The sequence below is a fragment of the Malurus melanocephalus genome, unplaced genomic scaffold (genome assembly GCF_030028575.1).
Source record: "Malurus melanocephalus ecotype Western Australia unplaced genomic scaffold, MMel_1.1 scaffold_300, whole genome shotgun sequence".
Lineage (NCBI taxonomy): Eukaryota > Metazoa > Chordata > Aves > Passeriformes > Maluridae > Malurus > Malurus melanocephalus.
The window spans coordinates 745,712-765,641 of NW_026623532.1; the positions used below are offsets into that span (position 1 = coordinate 745,712).

At 40.5% G+C, this 19,930-nt stretch overlaps 1 protein-coding gene across 3 annotated transcripts in view; it reads left to right on the forward strand.

Moving 5' to 3' along the window:
* Window positions 1–1,434: 1,434 nt before the first annotated feature.
* The window catches only part of UBP1 (upstream binding protein 1), a 35,290-nt gene continuing 16,794 nt past the window's right edge, over window positions 1,435–19,930 (forward strand). Inside the window, exons 1-5 of one of the 3 annotated variants that reach the window (XM_057377127.1) lie at window positions 1,435–2,058; window positions 10,013–10,164; window positions 16,065–16,141; window positions 18,309–18,414; window positions 19,013–19,119. In XM_057377127.1, coding sequence (XP_057233110.1) covers window positions 1,946–2,058; window positions 10,013–10,164; window positions 16,065–16,141; window positions 18,309–18,414; window positions 19,013–19,119 — 555 coding nt within the window. In that variant the 5' untranslated portion in view covers window positions 1,435–1,945. The remainder of the gene's footprint in view (window positions 2,059–10,012; window positions 10,165–16,064; window positions 16,142–18,308; window positions 18,415–19,012; window positions 19,120–19,930) is intronic. The other 2 variants (XM_057377126.1, XM_057377128.1) reach the window with 2 other exon arrangements.

Consider the following 19,930-nt stretch of genomic DNA (forward strand, 5'->3'; position numbering starts at 1 on the left):
GTCCCTGGACAGGCAGAGAACTCTTACAGCAATTACAACAGCAAAAATACTTAAATACCAGTTTTGTTTTGTTTTTTTTTTTAGAAGCTGGCAGTCATATTTTAACTTACAAACTGCCTTTAAAGATCATAAATCACAGCTTGTGTACATCTCTTTGAGGATACCATACAGACGTTTTGAACAACAGCCAGTGTTTTGTTAACCATTAATGAACTTAGGGCTTTCCTGCCTTTATCTTTTGCAAAACTTGTGCAATTGTAGTTAAATCATGTAACCATTGGATTGAAACAAATTATACAGTTTTAATACTGTTCTGTAGTTTGTTCTCCAGATATGTGATTTTAATGAAACATCTCATAAAATTATTTAAGAATTAACATATGAAGGGGTTTTTTTGAGAACAGAGAGGGGTCCTCATCAATGTCTTTCAGTATCTGAGAGTGTCAAGAGGATGGAGCAAGGCTCTTCTTGGTGGTGCCAAGCAATAGGATGAGAAAGGCAATGGGCAGAAACATTGGAAGCTCCATCTGAATGTTTGGAAGAACTGTTATGACTGTGCACTGGAACAGATTCTCCGGAGAGGCTGCGGAATCTCCCTCACTGGAGATATTCGAGAACCATGCGAACTCAATCCTGTGCCATGTGCTCCGGGATATTCAAGAACCACGTGAACAATCCTGTGCCATTTGCTCCGGGACGGTCCTGCCTGAGCACGGAGCTTGGACCAATGGCTGGGGGTCAGGTTGGAAGGAGCACTGTGGTCTGGCCCAAACTGGCCCAAACTGGCCCATTTTGTGTTCCTTGTAAATCCCACCCAACTCAGAGTATTCCATCATTCTGTTGGGTTTGGGTGTTTTTCTGGGAAGGCTTCTCGGTGTTCTATGGAAAAAGCTAACCATGCGACGGTTTGGGTTGGAAAGGGACCTCAAAGCTTATCTCGTTCCCATCCGCACCCGCCGCCATTGGCAGGGACACGTTCCACCGGACCAGGCTGCTCAGCGCAGTGACCGCCCCGGCGGTAACTGGGGAGAGAGAAGGGCTCTGTGCGGCCCGGCGGGAGGCACACAGCCCCCATTGCGGGCGGGCAGGAGGGATCGGGCGGGAGGGAGCGGACGGGAGGGCCCGACCGCCCTTTCCCATTCCCGCCCTTTCCCGCTCCCGCCCCTTCTCCTCATGGCCCCGCCGCGCCTTCCGGGGCGCGCGCTCCCGCCATGCCGCGGGGCTGGGGGTGGAGGGAAGGGCTCGCCCGCGCYCGTCAGCGCTGACGTCACCTGGCGTGAGGAAGTGCCCCCTCATTGGTCAGACGTCCCCCCCTCACCCCTCCGCGCCCGCTTCTGATTGGTCCTCCCGGTGGAGCTCGGCCAATCGGCGGCGCCGAGCGCGGGCAGGCACCGCCCCGGCAGGGGCTCGGGGGTGGAAGCCGCCGCCATGTTGTCGTGAGCGGTGGTGGCGGCGCTGCGGGACGCGCCGGAGCGGCGGGCTCCAGCCCCCGGGGCGGCCGTGACCTCCGGCGGCAGCTCCACCCCGGCGGGTGCCCGCGGTGCTGCCGCCGCCGCCGCAGCCTCCCCCCTGCGAATGATGCGGCGGGAGGCGCCGCTGGGCTGGGTCGGAGCTCGGGCGGCGGCAGAAGCGGCGGCGCTGGGCAGTGTCCGGTCGGAGGAGGAGGCGGCGGCCGCCCGGTCCCGAGCGCCCCGCGGCGGCCGGGCGGGCGCAGGATGCTGAGAGCGACCCCGCGCCCCGGTCGCGCCGCGAAGAAAGGCTCCCCCCGGGGCTGAGCGCAGAGTCGCCCCCGTCCCCCGCCCCGCACGTGCTTTTCCCCCCCTCTCCCCCCGTCTCCTCAGCCCCCTCGCCTTCCCGGGCACCGCCTCCCCGGCGCCGCCGGTGCCGAGCGGCCCCGCCCCGTCCGGCTCCTCCCGCGGCGGGAGCGCGGCGGGGCCGGTGGAACATGGCGTGGGTGCTGAAGATGGATGAAGTGATCGAGTCTGGGCTGGTGCACGACTTCGACGCCAGCCTCTCGGGCATCGGGCAGGAGCTGGGAGCCGGTGCCTACAGCATGAGGTAACTCATCCCGCGGCTTATCCCCGGCTCCGGCCGCCGCGTCCCCACCGGCCTCCTCGGGCCGCGGAGCCCTGCCCGTGCCGCTGGGCAGGTTGCGCGGGAAGGAGCCGGGCTTTTTCCTTTCCCCCCGGCTTATTTTTGTATTCCGAAAGGTTTTCCCGAGGAGTTGGCACGTGTCGGAGGGGCTCCCGCCCTGCCCTCCAGTTCTGCTGGCAGGTCCGCTTGGGAAGGAGGCAGCTGCCTGCGCTGGGGTGCTGTTCCCTTTATATGTGAAATCCCTGACCTAAAACTGACGTTTCSCTGTCCCTGCGGGATGTAACCGGACCCCACGTTCCATACGATGATCAGCTTATATGCAACAAATGTAATTCTTGATTGTAATAAACAATAGGTGTTTTCTGCCAGGTTTGAAATTGCTCTTTCTCGAGCAGGTAAATGTTGTAGTTTATAGGGATCTAGTATGGTTGTACTTTAATCAGTATGTTTATTCTATATTTTTGTATAGTGATTTTTTTTCTATTTAGTATGTCTTCAGTGATGGGGAGTTTTTTTCTTACTGTGTAGCTCTTTTTTGTTCGTAGTCAGCTTGGCGGTTTCCTTACCTTTTGATTGTTTTCCAGGTGGTACAAAGGGTGTTTAAGTAGCGTTTGGATGTGCCTTTTCCAAGCTAAGATAAAACTGTACTTGTTTGAGTTACTTTTATCTCGCCCATGGGCAGAATGTGTGGATTCCTGAGTGACGACTTAGTGTGGAAAAGAGAAACTGTTTTGGAGGCACCGAGAGACATTTTAAGTCCAAGGCCTTCAAAAGGGTTAGCCAGTATTTTAAGTTTGGCGAAGTAAAACAGTTGCATTTGATAGTTTTGAYGGCCTAGCCTTTATAAAAGGCACATTCTCTCTCAGGGGAAACCGAAACTTGCAGGTGGCCCCAAGCTTCATCTATTATGTATATTTTAAGSCACTACTTCCCAGGTAAAGTGTTTWGAAGTGCAGTGTATTTACTGGAAGKTACAAAAAGGGCTTCTGCTGGATAGAAATGAGGACCCCTGTGATAGTATTTGGGATTGTGAGCTCAGTGGGTTTATGGTGGGATATGTATTTAATGGGGGTTTTGTTCTGTGTGGGGTTTGATTTTTTTTTTCTTTTTTTTTTTGGTTTTTTTTGGTTTTGGTTTTTGTTTGGTTGGTTTTTGTTTGTTTGCTTTGGTTTTATCTTTTATTAAAAATAACATTGAGAACTTGCCAGTTCAGAGAACAAGGTGATTCATCTCTCTTGATGAGAATATTTCTGATTTTATATTCACCTTTTTTTTTGTAATATATTTAGCTGGTTTTTTTTTTCTACTTCTGTCTCATTTCTGTCTTAGCAAACATTCAGACATTTATCCCATGAAGTGGTGTGCCMGTTTTTGTGGGCAGCTGTGTGGTTGTTACCTGGATGGCTTCTTAGTGTCCAAACACCAAYAGAAAGTGCACGTGCTCCTGTACAAAAACTGCTCTTCTTTCTGTATCTTGATTCAGTTCTTTCCACAATCTCTTAAGATGAAAAATTTTGAGTACGGACTGTTCTCTTTTTTATATTTTCCTGTGTTCTCATAAGATCATTTCTCATGCCAGTAATGCACACTCTTCAGTTTCTAGGAACTGTAAGAATTATCATTCTTACWGTTGTTGGRTAGAWTGTCTGTTCTGGTCATATCATCATRGGATGGTGGGCAGCAATCCTARGTGGCTTTTTGTTATCTATACCTGCCTGTTAGGACATTCTGAATGACCACAGAAAGAGTTGTAGCCATTAAAAACACTTGTTTAGTATTGAGTTTAGTGTTTAAGAGTTGTAGCACTTAAAAAGCAGTTTTGTGTAAGCTAAGCTATACTTCAGTCATGAATTTTGTTGSACGCTTTGTCTGCAATGTAGTTTTGGAAAACATACACAGCAGTAGTATTTGTGACTTTATTCATGGACCCCATAGGTAAAGGGATCACTTAAATGCTATTAGTGTTTTCTTGATTCAGAGTGATTTCAGCAAGTATGAAAGTTATTCCATGTATTGGTTAGATTTCTGCTTTAGAGAAATTATGRCCTGATAGGTAATGGGAGAGGGGAAAACTAAGAGAAGTGGAAAAGCTTGAACAGGAGAGATACTGCTCTGTCACTGTTCACTCTTGCAACTAAAAGTTAATTACCTGTTGCTTTCTTACAAAAAAAAAGATAAAAGAAGATGAAATACTGCCTAGAGGAGGATGCTGGGACAGCTCCTCAAGGTACATGCCCCCTTTGTTTTGTTAGGAGGATCTGCATGTAACTCTTCTAACTGTTGGGGTTAATATATAAAGGAGTTGATGGTTCCTGGAGCTGATGATGAGTAAGTGCCCTTAGGCAGAATATATGGCATTATTCCTGTGTTTATTCTTAATGAGAAAGTTGCACATGTCCGTTGATCATCAATCTGTTGTAGGATTTTGGGATTTTTTCAGAGCTAAGTGCCTCCTCAATTTTCCTGCAGATTCACACAGTTTTAAATAGTTTCCAAAATTTCCCTATAAAGTTTTGAAACACATTTTTTTCTGATTGCTGTTCTAACACCTTCTCATGCAATAAGAAACTGCCTTTAATAACAAAATTAAATTCAATTGATAATAACAGTTGTCAAATGTGTCAAATAACACTCCCATCAAAACCTGTATAAAAACTTTATGTACAGACTTTAGTGCTAGGGAGATTTGAGTTAATTTCAGGCAGCTAATGTTAATTTCAGTTGATAATGACACCCATCATGTTTTCTTACAAATCCTCATAATATCCATTGTAACTCAACACGAATTGTATAATTTTGAGGACCACTGATGGTTGCTGTGAACTGCTAAAAAATGGGAGCTATTTAATAGAAAAGACAAGTTTCAAAGCTCTGCCTGTCATCTTTGTAACAGAATTCCATTTTTCATCTAATGAATTACTTCATTAATGAATCAATTTAMATTAGGTTAATTGAGCGTTAATAGAAAGACAAGTACCTTAATGACTGAGTCTTYATGTGTAATTTGGAAGCTTAGTATAGGGATTTATTTAAATACTTGCAGTTCCAGTGGTGTTYGTAGTGCTAAAATTCAAACCTGTCATGGGGAACTTGGTAATTACTTCAGGAGTAGCTGTTTTGGTATATATTTGTAGGTTAAAACCTGAAGTTTATTAAATTAGATTGAAAAAGCAGCTTTTGCTTCTGAAATGGGAAGGTCTCTACAAAAGACTGTGAAAATCCATCCAGACAGTCCTCCATTTTTGGACAGTCAAGTCAGTTTGACCTTGCTGCATCTCCCAAGCACCTAAGTGWCTTCAGAGAATGGAGCTCTCTGCTGCTTTAGAARGTTTAAAAGAAGGAAAGCCTATTGCAGTCTTCAGTCTTGTTTCCTTACTGTGATGTGGAGAGCCTTGGGTTGGGAGGGGACTTCGTGTACCACCCTAAGTACAGTCTAGGCTTTAGTCACCCTGGGATGGTCAGCTGGAAGTTGAGGAAACACTGTACAACTTGGAACTCTTTGTTTTTCAGCTTTTTGGTTCTTGTCATCCTTTTTTGGCTTCTGGTGAACATGATTGGGTCATGACAGTTAYTGCCCTAATTTTATAGTTGCTGTGCAGAAACAAATAATAAAAAAAGAGTTATCTCGTTCAGGTCTTGGGTTTGGCTGCTGTTACATTATGACAGACAAAAYTGCTGTTTATGCTTCCCCTAAGGCCTCCCACTCTTTTGAGGCTCTACTGCTTGTTATATTGTTCTTTTTTGAAGGGGAATGCTTACTTAAGGTATCCTGAATTTTTTCTTCCCTTTTTTTTTTCAGATGTACAAAGTGTTTTCTGCAGAATGCATTATAAAGCTTCTGTTGCAATAGTCTGTTCTACTTTGTTAATGCATTGCACTGTAGAAAAAGTAATTTTCGCTAGTATCTAGTGTCTAACATAAAATCTTATATACTGATTGGAACTGGAGCTTGATTCTTTGTGCAAGCACACAGATACATAAGTACTTGTCAGAAAAAAAGGCAGAAGAAGAAGAAAAAGAGAATCCACAAAACTAAGCCTCCTTGCTTTGTCACCACAAATAAAACGTTGAAAGATAAACTTCATGTTCTTGGTCACTGCCATTGGCTTGGAGCTGTTGGTTTGTTTGTTGTTGTTTTCTTCCAAGTTGAGTGTGTGAATACTGAAAGTCAGGGGCCATTTTCATTTTTAAGGAAAAGACTTCAAAATGCAGAACTGTCTTCTCTGTTTCCTGTCACCTCTTGCSGTAGATGGACATACCAGAYTGAGAGCAGGGCAGCAGGTCTGCCTATGTTTGCTCTTCWGGAGCTATCTATACTAGAGCTGCTTCAAGTTACAGSAGTTGCCTGACCTCCCTGTGTCAGAGGAATGCCTGCAGAACCGTGGATTTGTCATATTGAACATTTTTCTTTTCCTTAGTAGGAAGGACTAAGGTTTTAGTGTTGTATTTTGTTGTTTATTTGTTGTATTTTGTGCCATACTCCTCTTAAATTGAAGCCTTTCACCGTCTGAGTTTCTGTGTGATGATCTGTGGGATTCYCAGGAACAGCATCACATTTGCACCTGTTTGTCATTCTTGCTGGACTTCTTGACAGGTGCTGCAGAGAAAGTTGTTTCCCAGAAATTAATTCCAGGGGTCTTGCCTCCCACCAGACTTGYTTTTGTGAGCATTGGGAAAGTGTTAGAAAGTACCAGCTCTCCCATTGCCTTACATTTTCCTATGGCTTGCTCTCACCTCTGAACAGTTCACAGYTTGGCTTTGAGATCATACCTCTTAGTTAAAATCCTGCTAGAGAAATTTTTTTTCTCAAAGTATTTGTCCTCGTAAACCATGCTTTAAAAGGGGCCGTGTGTTCTTGGGATGCTTTAGTACTCACACCCAAAAGTATACAATCCAGAAGACAGATAAGGGAGTCAGTTGATGGAACATCACTTGGAATTTTAATGACGAAGTAGTTCCTGTTCTTGTAAGGACAGGAAATTCTTAATTTGTTTTTTGGTCCTATTATTGTTATTAAGGAGGGATGTGTGTGTGTGTGTGTGTGTGTGTGTGTGTGTGTTGTTTTTTTTTTTGAATGCTGTGGACCAAGTGTTGAAAAGAGGGTTTTAGATACCTAAGGAAGGTGATTTTGAAGGCTGACAAATGTTTCACGAGTATGGGAAGATATATTACATTTTTCTTGGTCTTGTACTATGCTCATAAAGACTTCATGACATAGGACAACTTCTCACATGTGATGCATCCCATTAGTTTAAGTGTTAACGTTCACCTTGCTTCCTCCTCTGAGCCTTCCATCTTTTGTATGGTGAGGTTTCATCTAAGCACCTCTAGCACAAGTAGCTAAGACTTGTTTAAATGGTATTTGTTTAAAGATGCTGTAGGAAGGAGTTTACATTGTATTGGCTTTTCTTTTCATYTGGAATGTACTAGTACCCAGAAGATTTTTATAAAGAAAAAATTGCCTTTTGCTGTCTTCTGGAGTGCTTTTTGGAGTGGTGGTATTTAAGAATGAACATTATGCTTTTTTTTTACAGCTTAATTGTAGGGTTGTAAAGTTCGATGTCTTTATTTTTCGTTCTTCTATAGTGACTATTAGTCATTACTGCTTTGTAAGTATTAGTAAAACCAGGTTAAAAGCTGCCAAAATTGATGGTTTTTTTGGTTTCTAATGCCTTGTCTCTTAACTAATTAATTAATCACATTATGCTTTCTTAAGCCAGACCAGCTACAGCTACATTTTTAACTTTAAATTGTGAGTGGAAAATGAAGGCTTTAAAGATATTTTTCATGAATACACAWAAGACTTCTTTTTAATCTTGTGTATTATGTGAAAGTTAATGCTGCAGAACTTAGTTGAGAATTGCAGGTAATTTGTTTGGTGAGATACTTTGTATGCCTTGGTTTTTGCACTTTGACTCGTGTGTGTATGTGTGTGTGTGTGTGTGTATTTTAAACATTGTCATTGTTTCTGTGTTCTTGCTATTTTAAAGTTCCTCCTCATAAAAGCACTTGTGTTTAGTGTGCTGAATTGTGCAGCGAGCATGGGTTCCTGGTGTAGGTTCCTGTCTTGGAACCGTTCTTCCCTCTGCTTCTCATGGTGCTCCCTCTTGTGTTGGGCTGCTYGTGCTGCCCTCCCGACTGAAACCAAGTCTTGAAGCATCTCCTTGTTTCTTCAAAATCATTGTAAGGAGCRGTCACCAATCTATGGAATTTTCTGTCCTACTCATGGATCCTTGYATAAGTAAACTCTTCTAAGGGTTTCCACTTCTCCTAAGTGGGCATTTCTCATCTTCCTTTGTAACTTACTTAARCTTTCTCTGGGCTCCACTTTGGGGAACTGGCATCAGAAGTAATTAGGACATGGTTCAGCAGGCTTGWAATGCTTTTTTGGACTGTATACTGCCTTGTCCTGCTTACCCTGCTTACATCAGTCTTTGTAGCATCTCCTGTGGTTTCTTCCTAGTGGAAAGGAACCTGTATGGGTGTCATTCCAGCTGCTTTGTGTGGAGAGACACTGTAGTCTCTACAAGGTATAGGCAAATCCCTGAGTTTTTTTCACCCTTCATAAATACATTTTGTTCCAGTCAGTATAACTTATTCCAAGTAGCCAGGGGAATGACATCCCTTACTGAATGCTTGCTGATTATTTGCTCTGAAAGAATAGTTGGCCTACTCCACGTGTACTCTGCATATCTAAGACTTTGGTAGACCAAGTCTTAGATTCTAACCTTCTGTGACACAAAAATATTGGCTGACATTTTATTTTTTTAATTTATTATGATATTGACACTTTTCTGATTCTTCAAAAGTGAGTTGCAGAGGAATTAATAAAGTTCTGTAAGTAAAGCACATTCTTGCAAAAATGAAGAATAGTAAAAAAGTTTTACTTGAAAAAATTTAGGGCACAATGTACAAATAAATAATAGTGCAATACAGRTAAGACATGTATAATTGTTTTGCAAAACGTATTAAATCTGTATTTGTGYTCAATGCAAGAGCTACAAACAAGATACATGTTAGATAAAAAGCGAATAAACAGGTGAGGTGATGTGGGAGCTGAATTTAGTTTAGAAACATTTTGAAAGAAATTTTCATGGATCTTCAAATGGTTACATCATGAAAAAAAATGCAGTGCAAATAAAACTCTTTGAAGAGTAATTTATGAAGGATTTCTGCATAAAAGGGAGACTAATCTATTGCTAATACAGATTACTAATTTTTGTAGAAAGCAGAAGATTTGCTGGTTGTGGTGAAGCTGTCTTTGTTCCTACAGCTTGTGGACAGTATGGACTCCTCTTTACTYTTTAGAAACTTAGCAGTTGCAAAGTTCTTCTGGTTGTTGTGAATAAGTGAAGTGAATCTTGGCATAAACATATAGCTTATGTTTTGTGAATCTGCTGCTTAGTCATTTTTGGGTTATTCAATGTGCTAAAGCCTAAGAAAAGGGAAGATTGACCATGTTAACAGAAATATTAGSTTAGATATAATGATACTAAATGTGGATAGAGATACTTTCACAGGGTAGGTAACTTGCTTTGGGGAATACGATATTTCAAAGGAGAAAGTAAAAGCCTTGCCTTCACTTGCATGTTTAGTAGGCAAGCTTTGCTGTGTTGACCAGTGGAAAGTTAAAACTGAACTTTTTCAGTGGACASTGTAAAAGCCCTCAAAAAGATTAAATTTCCAGAGAATCAGCACAACYGTCTGCTTAGGTCTCCTGGTATTGTTTATGTATCCTAAAGTTCTGGTGGAAGATGTTTTTAATACGGTTCACATAGGTTTTACTAATAAAATGAACAACAAAAATCTGTATGTATTTCTCTATGGGTTTTTTAAGTCACAAATAGCTTTTTTTCTTTAACTTCAGGCATAACAGGGCCAGCAATCTCAAATTTATTTGTTTTTTTTTCCTTTTCAGTGATGTTTTGGCACTGCCTATTTTCAAACAGGAAGATTCYAGCCTTCCACAAGAAAATGAGACCAAACATCCACCTTTTCAGTATGTTATGTGTGCTGCAACATCTCCAGCAGTAAAATTATATGATGAAACTCTCACATACTTGAATCAAGGTTAGTATACCTATGTGAATGCGGCTTGTGGTGCAAGTCTAACACTGGAATGGTATTTCATATTTCATTTCAATATAAATGTACTAGTAGAGGGTTTTTTGTCCAATTTGTAGGCTCCTAACTGTAGCACGGACCTTCCCCTTTTGTTTCTGGTGGAGATGAGGGGTTTTTTTCTTTGTTGGCTTGGTTTGTTTTTTTTTCCCGTTGTGAGATGCCCCTCTCCTCCACATCCCCCAATAAAATCCTCCACATCCCCCAATAAAATCAAGCCAATAGAGCTTTTAGGAGACAAATTACATGTAGTAATAGCCGAAAATACTTGACTAATTTTGCGTTTCTGTTTAAGTTTAGTTGATAGTAGCAAGTTAATTGAATATTTTCATCAGATATGTGTAAACAGTCCTCAAAAGTCATAATAAATGTTAAAATGTCAGTCCCTGAACAAGAAGAGCACAAAAGAGGCCAGTGTAATTACTCTCAATTTAGCTACACATATCTGTCCAGAACAGTATTATGTTTGAACATGAACACAAGTGCAGCTACCTTTGGATTTTGTGTGTATTTTGCTTTGTTTGTGTACATTTACCAGAAATTAACTAGATAAATACTTCATATAAATCGGGCTGGGGTTTTTTCCTCATAGCCTGTGGTTAAATGTATGAAAATCAACTTTTTCTTCTTGAGAGCGCACTCACTGCTGGGTAATCTGAATGTAGTCATTGCCATATGATAAAACCTTCTTCACCTCTGGGAATTACATTGGTGTCCTAAGTTTAGTCAGTTAGTATTCTCAGCTCAACTAAACTGATTTATCTTCTTTTTTTTTGGACCATATCAATGGCTTTGTACCTTCCGATTGCTTCATCCCCCTCCTCTGGCTCTAAGCCCTAGGATCTCCATTCCTATATCTAGTTCAGCTTTCTTTTCCTTACTGTGCTGTAATTTGAAGACAGAGCACAAACAGCAGGCTGAAGGAAGAAAGTGCTTGCTGTCTTGCTTCTGAGAAGAGCTTGCCATTTAAAGTGACACTGCCTGAAATGACAATCAGCGTTTCATCTGTCCTTGAAAATACCTTTTAATATAAAGATTTAATTGGCAAAGAAGTTTTRTTATTTTTTTGTGTCCTGGGTAGCTTTTCCTGATGTTGAATAATGAAGGCATTGGTAAACCCTTTTTCTAAGTAAATATGGGAATAAAAAAGTATTTGGCCAGCTTCCTTTCTCTGCTAGTACTTCAGACAGAAAGACAGTACATTTACTGCCAATGTTAAGACCTTTTCATTAAAATTTCTCTGTTAGCTGTTAGTGTTTGTATACACACATATGTATGCACCCGGAGGGTGGTTGGGCACTGGAGCAAGCTCCTCAGGGAAGTGGTCACAGCACCGAGCCTGACAGAGTTCAAGAAGCATTTGGACAATGTTCTCAGGCACATAGCATGTCTCTTGGCATGTCCTGTGCAGGCCAGGAGTCAGACTCTATGATCCTTGTGGATCCCCTTTCAATTCAGCGTATTCTGTGATATGCAAAAAAAAGGTTTTGAGACATGAGTTCTTTCATACTGAAGGCAGCTTAAAATAAGGATCAGTTTGCAGCACTGAATTGTGCTGATAGGTACGTTTGTGTAATGAGTTGGATTGAGTCCTCTAGCAAAAGTGTAATTTACATGCTTGTTATTTAGATATCTGGTTTCTGGTTTGGCCCCATTTTTGTTTTCTTGCCTTAAATGATTTCCAACGGAAGTATCCTCTTTAAGTTCATCAGCAGTAGTTTTAGTTTCCTGTCTTGAGAATATCAGAAGCAGCGGGGGCATTTCCCCTATCTGTTAAGCTATGGTGACATTCCCTAAGGCARTACTTAGCAAGCCCTGACTTTACCCTCTGTCAGTATTTTAATTAGTATAGCTCAKTGTCACTCRGAGTTCAAGGAGCATTTGGCTGATGCTCTTAGTCACATGGTTGAGGTTTTGGTAGTCCTGTGAGGAGCAGGRTGTTGTACTTAATTCCCATGTGTTCTGTGAGTTAATGGAATATTTAACATGATTAGRTGTTCRGCTGAAGCTGATTCTAGAGGTTCAGATCTTGAAATGATGAGGGTTGGTTGTTCAGGGGTTTTACTGTGAAATCTGTTAAATTGGTCCATTGRGAATGCATATTGAAGTTGTGAGACAGTTTTTTGCATTGGCTGCTGTTCAGCTAGATGTATATGGAATACAGAAGTGGTATGGAAGATAATTGCTTTTGAAAGAGAAGCATTCTTTAGGTTGGTTTACAGTGCAGCAAGGCTTGGAGTTCTGTGAATGCAAAGAACTGCTTGGGAGAGATGGGATCCAGCTCGGAAAGGGGAGTGACAGTACCTTTGCCAGCTCATGGCTGAYCTGGTCAAGAGGGCTTTGAAGTAGGAAAAATGTGGGAGGGACAGAGTAACCAGCAGCACTGTGTGGGAGTGATGGACATGGTTGATAAGCAAAGAGCATGAAAGGGAATGCAACATCAACAAAAGGAGGCTTAAACRGGGTCATCTCCAGCATTTGGATGTAAGCAAGTAGGTGCCTGTAAGGCATCATTCCATGGAAACACCAAAGCCCTTTGTAATATATCAGCATGTTAGGGTGCCTCTGAAGTGCATGGATATGGCACAGGAAGTAAACATGAGGAATTAAGACATCTATGTGATTTTGGGATCGAGGAGACTAAATGGGATGGCTTGCATCAGTGCAGTGTTACAGTGTGGGGAYATTGGCTCTTTAGGAAAGGCAGAGCAAGAGGCTAAGGGAGGGGAAGTTATGCATTATGTGGGAGAACAGCTGGAATGTCTGGAGCTCTGCCTAGGGATAGGTGATGTGCCAATTGAAAGCTTATGGGTTAGGATTAAAGAGCAGGACAATATAGGTGACACTGTAGTGGGGGTCTGCTGTGCGCCACCTGATCAGGAAGAACAAGATGGGACCTTTTTTGAAGAGCTAGAAGTAGCCTCATATTTGCAGTCCATGGTCCGTGTAGGAGGACTTCAGCCACCCTGATGTCTCCTGCAGGGACAGCGTAGCAGGACRTGAGCAACCTAGGAGGTTACTGGGAAGTGTTGATTGACACCTTCCTGACCCAAGTGATAGAGGAGTTGGTGAGAAGASCTGCTCTGCTGTACCTTGTGAAACAGAGAAGGGCTCAGTGTGGTTGTGAGTATCAAGATCAAATCAGGCTTGTCTGCCTTCAAGATGGTGGACTTCCTTATCCTGAGAGGAAGAAGCAGGGCAGAAGACAAGATCACATCTTTGGACTTCAGGAGAGCAGAGTCCCATGGAATAAGGCTCTGGAAGGAGGAGGGACCTGAGATAGTTGGTTAACATTCAAGGATCAGCTCCTCCATACTTTAGAGCAGCAAATCCCAATGAACAGGGAGGTGAGCAAAAATGGCAGGAGGGCTGCATGGGTAAGCAGCCTAGGAAAGCTCAAATACAAAAGATAGGCATACAGAATGTGGAAGCAAGGACAGGTAACTTGAGAGGAGTACAGAGACACTGTCCAAGCCTGCAGAGATGCAATCAGAAAAGCCAAAGCCAAGCTGGAAGTTAATCTGGTGAGGAATGTCCAAAGACAAGATGTTTTACTCAAAGTACGTAAATGGCAAGAGGAAGACTGTTGAAAATGGGCCCCCTGCTGAATTGGATAGAATCCATGGTGGCACGGGACATGGAAAAGGCTGAATACCTTCTTGGCCTCAGTCCTTTTTGGTATCACTGATGGCTGATGTCACTGTGAGGCCTCTCTTGATCATCTTTGAATAATCTTGGTGACTAGGAGAGGTGCTTGAAACTACAGGAAAGCTAATGTTGCTCTGATCTTCAAAAAGGAGGACCTAGGGAACTACAGACTTCCTGGGAAGGTGATGGAGCAATGTTTCTTGAGAACAATTCCCTGTACATGAAGGAGAAGATAATCATTAGGAATAGTCCACACAAGTTTCCCAAGGGAATATCATGCTTGACCAGCTTCATAAACATCTGTGATGAACTGGATGGCTTGATAGACAAGGAGAAGTTAGTAGATACTGTTTGCAAGTGATTTCAGTAAGGCTTGTGCTGGTTTCTTCCGTAAGATCCTTATGGAAAAGCTAATGAAGTATGGACTGGATGAGCATTTTTTGAGATCCTCAGAACCAGCCAGGCTTAGTGCTAGGCAGTTGGCTGTAGGTGGCCTTACCTTGTGCAGGGGGATTGGCCAAGATGATCTCCAGCAGTCCCTTCCAAATTTGACCATCATGGGATTTTTGTGAATGAAGTTACCACAGATTCAGTGTGAAGTAGAGGGCAGTTATCATCCATAGCTTATGTTACCCTGCTCCTCTGGCTGCTCTCCAAGAAAGAGCAGAGAAAATAGCAWAWATAGCTCYCATGTAGGGMTGACAAAAATCAGTGCTSTAGTGCTTTTCACTTTTTCAGAATAGCTGCATGTCCAGAACTCCAAAATGGAATGTCTGTTCCTCTSTCTTGAAAATTTCCAAGCTGTTTTTACATTTTCAAGTTGGGTATTCTTTGATTTTATCTTAATGAAATCTACTGTCTTACTATTATTCTGTAGCTGTCAAAGGTTAGCAACATTTCTTGAGGAAAAGATCAGAATTTTTTTTCTTCACCCACCTCCTCACCCCCCCAAAAAAAGCTGAGATAGAACAGAAAAATACTTGAGAAAGTTTATTAATATTGCTAGATTTAAAAAATGCTGATTATAAATAAAGTTGGACTTACATGTTATAACCGTGTGAGTAGTATAACACTGGTGATTGAATCACACTAACAGGAAAGGTTTTCCTCCTGGTAAATATAGAAGAAGAAATTATCTGTTACTTACTCAGCTGCATGAGGTCAATATCTAATTTATATGGATTTATGTCATCAATGACCATATCAATCAATGTTCATATGCTTCTTGGGTAAAGAAAGCCTGTTGCATATGTAGAGTATGTACATGAMTATGCTAATTGTGTTCCAGGAAAAAAAAACAAACAAAACAAAACAACCTGAAACAGTTCATAGTTGGAATTAACATCTGTGGAAACTGAAAGGAGTTTAAATCATATGCTCGTTCACAGGGTTATTGCCTTGTAGGGCAAGTCAAAATGTCTTTTAAATGTATGATACACTGAACCAATAAAGGCAGCCAAAAGAGCAGTGTTGAAGGTGATGATTTTGCTGCTTTTGATCCTAGTGACTATGTTGAAATTTATTTTGTCCTATGTTTTAGTTAGGAAAATGTGATTTCTCAAATGAATATGTTCTTTTCACTCTGAAAAGAAAAAAATCCTGGTAGTTAAATAAATTGCTACAATCTTTGCCTCTTTAGAAACACAGCAATTTATCATATTCCCTGGAAAGATAGGTTTGTTCATACTGTTGATATGAACAGTAACTGACTCTTTTAAAGGTGTGTTTCTGAAATTATGTAAAACATAAAAATCATACGAAGGCAACAGGCATATGGACAAAATTAAACATGGGAGAATAGTATTTATATTTTGGGAAAAGTTTAAAATCTCTGCAAGAGTTTGTTTTGGGAGTTAGCAGTTGTTAGTATGTTGCCATTCATCAGTTTTAAATAATAAAGGAATTCAGCCTTGAAATGTTTTTCTTCAGAAAAAGAAATAGAGAAGCAAGTACCTACACTTCATGCAAAGTGTCATAATTAAGCTTTGAAAATATCTCTAGTTTTAAAGGGACCAAAAAGTTTCACTTTGTTTTTGTTAATTTGCATGCTGTGAAATGCACGTTGCTGTCTGGAGCTCTCAAATTCCAGTTACAGGTACTGGTATTCTTGTGTACTATGAACCAAAAGCTAATCTTGCATTAAAGACAAAATAGCCTTGTGCTCTTACTCTTTTAGTGATGCATTTTTTTTCTCTTTAAAGGTCAGTCCTATGAGATACGGATGCTAGATAATCGAAAAGCTGGAGATATACCAGAGATCAATGGAAAGCTGGTGAAGGTGAATTTAAGTTCACTAGATTGTATTACTTACAAACCAGAGACTGTTTTATGGAATTTATTTTTTCTGCTAGGTATATTGGTTGCTTGGTATTTGCTAGGTATATGGGGACCAGAGATGTTTACAAATAAAAAATGTATTGATAGAAATACCCAAAGCATACTTGTGTGCACTGAAGACCTAAGTATTTATGCAAAGCTTAAGATAGTTGTCTGTGGATTTTGTATTCAGTGTCTTCTGAGCCATCACATTGTCCATTTCAAGTGATCTGGAGAGGTGAGAGGAAGGTAGAGGATCATTTAGACACAGGTGGAGGTATTGTGAATGTGTTTCTTAAGAAGTCTTACAGAAAACACATGGAGCCACCCTGCGGGTTTTGCAGCAGTGGGATATTGGAGATACATCCATAGAAAAATGGATGTCCAGTTTTGCTGCTCGTTGAGCAGTTTCTTCCAAAGCTAAGCCCCTTTCCTCAATTCCAGATTTGTCTCCTCATGCTTCTATGTTAGAAGAAAGTACTGTGGATCTGAGCTACTKTACAAAGTATGAAAATGTAGCAAACTGAAAAATTACCCAGTTCAGAGTACAGATGATAAATAGAACTGATGGAGGGGTTTGGATTTTTTTTTTCTAAGCATCTGATGATTATTGGTTTTATTGATTTTCTAAAAAATCTTATTTAGGTGTTAGGAAAGAAGAAAAAAACTTAATTAAAGTCACTTTGAAAGTGGTGCTGATAAATGCACCACAACAGTGTACCTGTTGGAGGCTGAATCTTTACCTGCCAGCTTTGGGCTGTGTGATTTGTGAAGTTTGGCTTGCTTCTATAGTCCTATGCCTTGTTCTTACTTGTCTGTGGGATGCTTATTCAGAGATCATTTCAGGAAGTGTTAAGCACAAGCATAAAAGTGGGATTTGAGAGTTCTTAATTAAACTTTTACAACCTGGCATGGTGATTTGCTGTAATAAGCATATAGTCTATTTTGCCCCCTTAGGTGCTCTTTCCTTGTAGCCTTGAGGTGTCTCTCTGCTGTAGTTTTCTAGSTTTGTTTGTGGGTTATGAGTCGTTTGGTAAGTAGAACAGGGCAAAGCAAAGTAAARGTTTAGAAAAGTGAATTTTACCATAGCAAGGTATTSTAATGCTGCATCAATGAATTTTCCATTTTGGACGCTTAAATACTGGAATCCCAGTACTTTACCACAGAAGTAATTCCATGGTGGTGAAGGTGGCTGCAGATATTTCCAAGTTCCAAACTTGCCAGTTTGCAATGCAAAAGGGAATGGTGTGTTTGTACCTCTATTTGCTTTCTATTATCTTTGAAATAAACCCAAGGTAACACAATCCATCTTGAAGAAGCACTCCATTTGAAAGTTCTTGGATTTTATCGATGCTTTTAGTTGCTGTTAATACAAGAAAGACTGTGTAATAATGGAAAAAGAAGCATGCAAATTTGTCTGSATTCTATATGTTGGGTAACAATGTGTATGGTATCTATACCCAGCCTCTGTAACAAATTRCTTTGTATGTGCATTTATTTAGCAGTACCAAAACTGGTCACAAAAGCAGACATTGTTAGATAATTACTCCTAGCTGCATAAAGTTAATCATGTTGTAATTGTTCTGGGTGAGTATTTCATCTAGAATAGTTAAAATAAGTTTAGAACATTTTAGTTCTTTCTATTAATKAAAATCATAGTTTTTTGTAAATATCTTATAAATACTAGGAAGGGAATTTCCTATTTTACTTCCTAAARTGTCCTACAAAAATTCACAGAATACTCAGTGAAAGAATGCTCAAGTAATATTTGCCATTTTTCATAATAAATTAAATCTCTGTTGTTTGCTTTCTAAAATAATTTGGCATTGCCTACACATTGTTGATGCTGTGCTGTCAGCATTTCTCAGTTCACTGTATGTAATCCAGAGTGACCTTTCAAGTGTCCAATCAGATCCCTTGCATTTTTACCACATTTTCAAGCTGCTCGGTTCTATTTCTGTGTTTTGGAATATTTTGGGATACTGATGGGTTGCCAGATTTTTTGCTGTAAATACATRTTTATCGGCACTTGTGGCTATCTTGGCATGCTTAGGTGCTTTATCTTTTGGCTGTTTCTAAACGTGTGGTGACTCTGTGGCTCATCACAGGATTGTCTTCTTTTTTATTAGAGCATTATAAGAGTTGTGTTCCATGACAGAAGGTTGCAGTATACAGAGCACCAGCAGCTAGAGGGTTGGAAGTGGAACCGCCCTGGGGACAGACTTCTCGATTTAGGTATCTCTGTTTGTTGCCACTGTTTGTAATTCAGTTTCCAAATTTAAATTGCTCACATTCACACTTATTCACACTTATGCTGGGACTGGTGAAAAGGGACAGACCAGATTTCTGGATGCTGCTTTGTCATAGGGTGTATTTTGAATGTAAATGTTCTTACAACTTACACAAACTTTTAATTGCTATAAAAGTAAGATAGCATCTCTGCAACCCTATGCATTTAATAATCTTTCTAATTTYGACTGCTGAGTGTTTCAGTAATTAGGAGAACACAGACAAAAGTAACTTTCTCTACTAGATTGTAAAAACAGTGCCAACATCTTTTTTGTACTTGGCATAGCTTGATCACTTTTGGTGCATAACTTCAGGGGTGGTAGCAAGGAAGGAGAACCAAAAAGCCCCTAAAACYTTGAGTACTTTGTATGTTGAATCTACTAAGATCCTATGTATCAGTCCTAAGAAACTGGACCAAAGCCACCAAAGCCCACATTTTTCCATCCTGCCTTCTGTATACTGATGGTAACCTTATATTACGATWTATCTATAGCATTTTCTTGCAATATGATTGTTCTGAAATATATGCTACTTATTTTAATAGATATTCCAATGTCTGTTGGAGTCATTGATATCAAGACAAATCCAAGCCAGCTCAATGCAGTTGAATTTTTATGGGATCCAACAAAATGTACATCTGCTTTTATTCAGGTTTGAACCTTTATTTGACTGGATGTCTGTGTTTGGTGCCTTTCAGATCATAAGCAGCAGTATATTTGAACTACGAAGCTTCTTGGGGTATTTTTTTGTGGGATAGTCATTAAGTTCCATCTTTGTGAGAAAACACAGTTTCATAGGTCTTAGTAGAGTCCCCAGTAAGGTTTTTCAACTTAATTTGGGTTTATAAAAAAGTTTAAATAAAAAGCTTTCAAAAAGTCCTTGAAGAAGCTGTCATAGTTAAAATACGATGTTGTATGAAGTATAAGAATTAACTTATATTCCTCTCAGTAACTCTTACTACTACTTTCAGCAGAGGCTTGGCTTAAGGATTTAAAATTAAAGTATTGCCCCACAAAAATGAGGGTTTTAAATCAGACATTCAGGGAGGTTTATCACTACGTCAATAAGCTTCCTTGTAGGAATTCTGTAATTTGTGTATTTATTATTCAGGGCAATGAACGCGCTTTGTTTGGAAGTTATTTAGATAGAATGTTCATATTCACATTGCWTCCTTTTGTCTCAGATCCGGGCGTATAGATGTAAAGTTTCAGGTAGCAACATTTCTTATTTAGGCTGTCACAATAGGTTAAATTCCATATTGTCAGTAAATTAACTCTTATCTAGCACAATAAAAGATAAGTTTTTTAGTAAGAGTTACATAATTGCTAAAATGTACTCTTCTTGGAGAACTGAGAGGTAAACTATGGAATATTTTCCTTTATGCATTTTCTTAGAAGCTTTGATAATAGACTGAAAATGGAACTGATGCATATTACACAAGTATATTCACTCATTCTAAAGG